The sequence below is a fragment of the Notothenia coriiceps genome, unplaced genomic scaffold, assembly GCF_000735185.1.
Source record: "Notothenia coriiceps isolate Sejong01 unplaced genomic scaffold, NC01 NC01_scaffold00037246, whole genome shotgun sequence".
Taxonomy (NCBI): domain Eukaryota; kingdom Metazoa; phylum Chordata; class Actinopteri; order Perciformes; family Nototheniidae; genus Notothenia; species Notothenia coriiceps.
In genome coordinates, this window is record NW_011369947.1 from 23,032,398 (window position 1) to 23,036,844 (window position 4,447).

The 4,447-nt window shown below is 40.6% G+C and overlaps 2 protein-coding genes across 2 annotated transcripts in view; one reads left to right on the forward strand and one right to left on the reverse strand.

The window, feature by feature from the left end:
- Positions 1-4,447, forward strand: part of otofa (otoferlin a) — a 934,066-nt gene that overhangs the window by 40,351 nt on the left and 889,268 nt on the right. The gene's annotated exons all lie outside the window — the stretch shown is intronic.
- LOC104966528 (PDZ domain-containing protein 4-like) overlaps positions 14-4,447 on the reverse strand; it is an 11,248-nt gene continuing 6,814 nt past the window's right edge. Inside the window, exons 5-6 of the mRNA XM_010795713.1 lie at positions 2,453-2,554; positions 14-448 (exon numbers count right to left, since the gene is read on the reverse strand). Of these exons, the coding sequence (XP_010794015.1) occupies positions 14-448; positions 2,453-2,554 (537 nt within the window). The remainder of the gene's footprint in view (positions 449-2,452; positions 2,555-4,447) is intronic.

Consider the following 4,447-nt stretch of genomic DNA (forward strand, 5'->3'; position numbering starts at 1 on the left):
GGGGGGGGGGGTCCTACCGGGGGCTGAGTCCGGGTCTGAACTTGCGGGTGCTGCCGGGCGTGTTGGTGGTGTTGGTGTTGGGGGCGCTGGTCTGATCTCCCAGCAGATCGTGTTCAGACTCGTAGCGCGTGCTGTCGTCGGTGCGGCCCACCCCGCTGTCCAACTCCTGGCTGTGGGTCAGCAGGGGGGCCAGGCTCAGCAGGGGGGGCAGGGGAGGAGGAGGGTCTCTGTTCTCCCACCTCTCTCCTTCCTCTTCATCCTCTTCCTCCTCCACGGCAACATCACCACCTACACCTTCTCCTCCTCCTCCTCCTCCTCCTCCCCGGCAGAGGCGGTAATATCCAGAGGGAAGGGGGGATGTGACGGAGGAGGTTCGGGGGTTTTGGGGGAAGCCCCCCCCCTCCAGAGTCAGATCCATTTCCTCCTCTTGACCAACAGGGTTATCATTCTGGAAGGACAGAGAGAAAGTTAGTGTTTAAATCAAATCCAAAAGTACATTTTTCCATCTTTTTTACAACTATTTAATTCATAAAAGGCTGAAATCATGTGAAGGAATCAAAAACAGCCTGGTGAAAAATACCTGTTACGGTTATATTAAGGCTTAAAATGATTGGTCTGCAAATGCAATATATTAACACGATTCCATTGAAAATAAACATTTTACATAACATTATTTTTTGGGCTTTTTGCTTTCTGGCTCTCTTTAATTAAGGCTCCTCCCCCATGACTTCATCATTAGTTTTTTGCCTAGTCAATAAAACATCCATCCTCTCCCAACAAAGAGATCTGACTGTCGGAGGTGACTGACTGACTGACTGACTGACTGACTGACTGACTGACTGACTGACGGCTCATTCATCTGACCGATGTGTGACTGTACACACACACACACGCACACGCACACGCACACGCACACACACACACACGCACGCACACACACACAGCACACTCGTCCGTTGCATGCTATGCGTGGGTGTGTTTAACTGACATCTATGAATATACCGTTGCGCAGTTCCTCTTCTGTCAGCACATTTGGACACACACACTCTGGGAGCTGCTGCCACACACATGAACATTTATCATGGCTGTCTGTGTATGATAACACACAGAGCACACACACACAGAAACCCCCTCTCAAGGGAAATTTGGATTTTAGCCTTTGCAGACCATTTACAATGAACAAAAACCTATATAACACACTACAGTAAAGGGACAACCCCAACACATATAACATTACTTAAATACACTCTAAACTGAAGCTCTGTGCCCAGTTTTTGCTTCAAAATCAACTTTACACTCGGTGGGCAGATAATAAATAAATGGTAATTCTAGTAAACCTCTGGTGTAATGGTGGCATTTAGAGAAATATCATGAGGTCACTAAAGTCCGTATCAGAGTGTGAGTGTTTTAGTAAATGTTTGTTTACAGCATTGGGTAAAGAGATGCAATCACTTGGAAATGCTACGTTTGTGGTAATTGTTGTTCTGGTGGAAAGGTCACCTTATCTCCACAATCGATCGATATTTGAAGCAGAGAAACACATTTCCTGCTAACCCTGATGTTACAGATAACAAAAGGGCAGTCGGACGTAAACACATATTGTTCAGGACTGAGCGCACTGTGAAATAAACTGTGGCTTTATGAGATCTTATGAGCAGCAGCAGCAGCACGAGGGAAAGTGGGTCAGTAAAGCAGGCTGCAGGTGAGTGATGGAACACTGAAGTTATAAATGTGACGACTATTCCTGGACTTGAAGATGAAGACATCCATTCTCTCAGAAAAGGATCCACTAGTGAAGCGCTTTGTTACAGCAATCATGTTATGATTTAACAGTATCATAACACGCTATTCACACAGTCCAACCTTTCTTTATTTTATCATTTCTTTATCAAATATTGGTTGTTGGTTTGTTTCAATTAGTCAAATTTAAGTCCGCTACTTTTTCTTATATTTTCATTAGTTGAATATCTTTCTTCTAATGTTTTAAAACAAATGTTTTATGGAACATGATAATTATAGTAATGCATGTATCTATACAAAAAAGCAGCTTTCTAAAAATAACATTAAATTAACATTAAATCATTCATCAATTTCCAACATGGATAGTGAAAGGAGAGATGCCCATTCTGAAATTATCAAGATGTGTATCTCGTTGCGATTACCCGTTTTCAATTTTTTCCAGAGTTACGTAACATTCTGTTGTCAATAGCTGTCAAGTATCACAGAAGTAGTTTAGAAAATGATTATTAATGTCAAAAATGCACCTGAAATGTATTTTAATTGAGAGCTTATTAGTGTCCTTAACCCTCCTGCATGCTCATATCTACTAAAATGATGTCCGCTCTTTGCAGCCTTTACCTGTAACTTCAGTTTCTATGTGTCTACCTGCGTGTGTAAAACCTGAGCATTGATTTTTGAGATGATGGTTTAATGTTTTTTTGTCTAACGTCACCTCTATGTCCGGCCTGGCCAGCAGCAGGGAGAAGTTGATGCTGTCCTCTCGGGTCAAAATGGCCACGGCCTCCTCTCTGTTCTGAATATCCACTCCGTTAATCTAGAAGGGGAAAAGAGATTGGTTATTTTCATTCACAGTAAAAGTCAGATCATATACAATGTGAGGCTTTTACACACAGCAGCTCCTCAGCGCTCCTAATAGCTGTGTGAACTAATTATTTTTGGGTTATTTGGGTAAAGTAATCACATATTTGAAATCTAAATTGTTACTTTCTCGCCTGAAAAAGTAGTAAAACTAAAATGCACTGGTAAATACAGGTTGATAAAGCTGATGACAGGAATTATTCAGTCGAATAATACGGTGAATATAGAGAATAAGAAATGAAAATCCTTCACTGGTTGTTATTTGTTGAGAAGAAATCTGTGGAGTTGTCACTTTTTTTTATTTTACAAAGCAAACGACACCGAAACGACTGCTTTTTTTCCTTTTTTTACTCAATGAATTACTTACGTAACTTCAAAATGTTCAATAATATCTTTATCTCAGAGGGGAACATTTTGCCATGGTTGCTAATTTTTTTAATTAAAAAGAAGTATAAATGTGCACATTGAACTTAATACAAATGTAAACATCATATAATATATAAATATCAGTATTTATTAAGATATTAATGCCGAAAACCAGATTGTGTCTTGCAATATACTGTGTAATACTGTAACAACCTTAAGAAAATTTGTATTTCAGATAATAAACCTTGTATGCACGACACGTCGTCACGGGTGAACATAACGTGTGTAGGGACAGGAACAGGTATGTTCTCGCAGGGAGAAACCACACATCTGTCCAAGCGGCTTTTATCACCGTGGTGACAGCTGTCATGGGAACAACAATTCATCCCGTGCCCGGTAACCATGGCGATGCCAGGTGCAGCTGGTCTATTCTTGTTACATCCCAGCACGTTTCCCCTTTTTCCCTGACAGTTTCCATGGGGGTCTTCATTCGGGGGGTCAGAGGATAATGAGTGCAGAAATGTCACAAACGTAAATTTATTCACGCTCGTTTTTCAAACTCTCAGAGCGAGCCGTCAACATGTGGGGGTGTCGCTTCAGAGCAGAAACAAAACATTGATTTAACAGGAAATAAAGAAAGGTCAAGTCCTAATTAAACTCCCACTGATGGTTCCTCTTACAAAGAACAACTGGTGCGATGTACGGCACTTTGAAACACAATCCTCCAAATACAAACTTAAAATGTATCTCTGTATTATGTTGCATAATGAAAAATGACCAACAAAAAGGACATAGGTAGTATAATGAAAACTAATAATGTAGATACAAATGTTTGTACCTAAATGTTTCTATTGTCACTTCCTTTTAAAATGTTTTTTTCCAAATAGCATCCCGCAAGATCTACATGCCTCATTTGGGAGATTTTTTGTTCTGTCCAGACAAATTATAATAGATTATCGCATGATAATATAAAAAGCTTTACCATAAATAACCTACAATAACATCGCCATTGACCATTTAGTTATGGAAAATATTTTTGAAAGAGTTTAAATATTTTTTTAAGAGTGATATCTCGTTGACAAAAGACTGCAAATTCATTGGTATTGTTTTTACAAAAAGACCAACAGGCAATCATGATACTTCAGTAACGTAGTGACATCACTATGTTACACTTGCACTTCTATTGGCAAACGCTCCAACACGATGTACTGAAAGGCTAAGGGGCGGGACATCTCTTCGCCGTTGACCAATCACAACAGAGCCGGCCAGCTAACCAATCAGAGCAGACTGGGCTCTGGTTTCAGACAGAGGGTGAAAAGAGGTGCTGCAGCACTGGAGCATGGAGACATGTCCCAGTAGAGACACTACATACTGATATACACCTGAACATCAGCAGGAGAGGACTCTTTAAAGTAGAGACACTACATACTGATATACACCTGAACATCAGCAGGAGAGGACTCTTTAAAGTAGAGACACTACA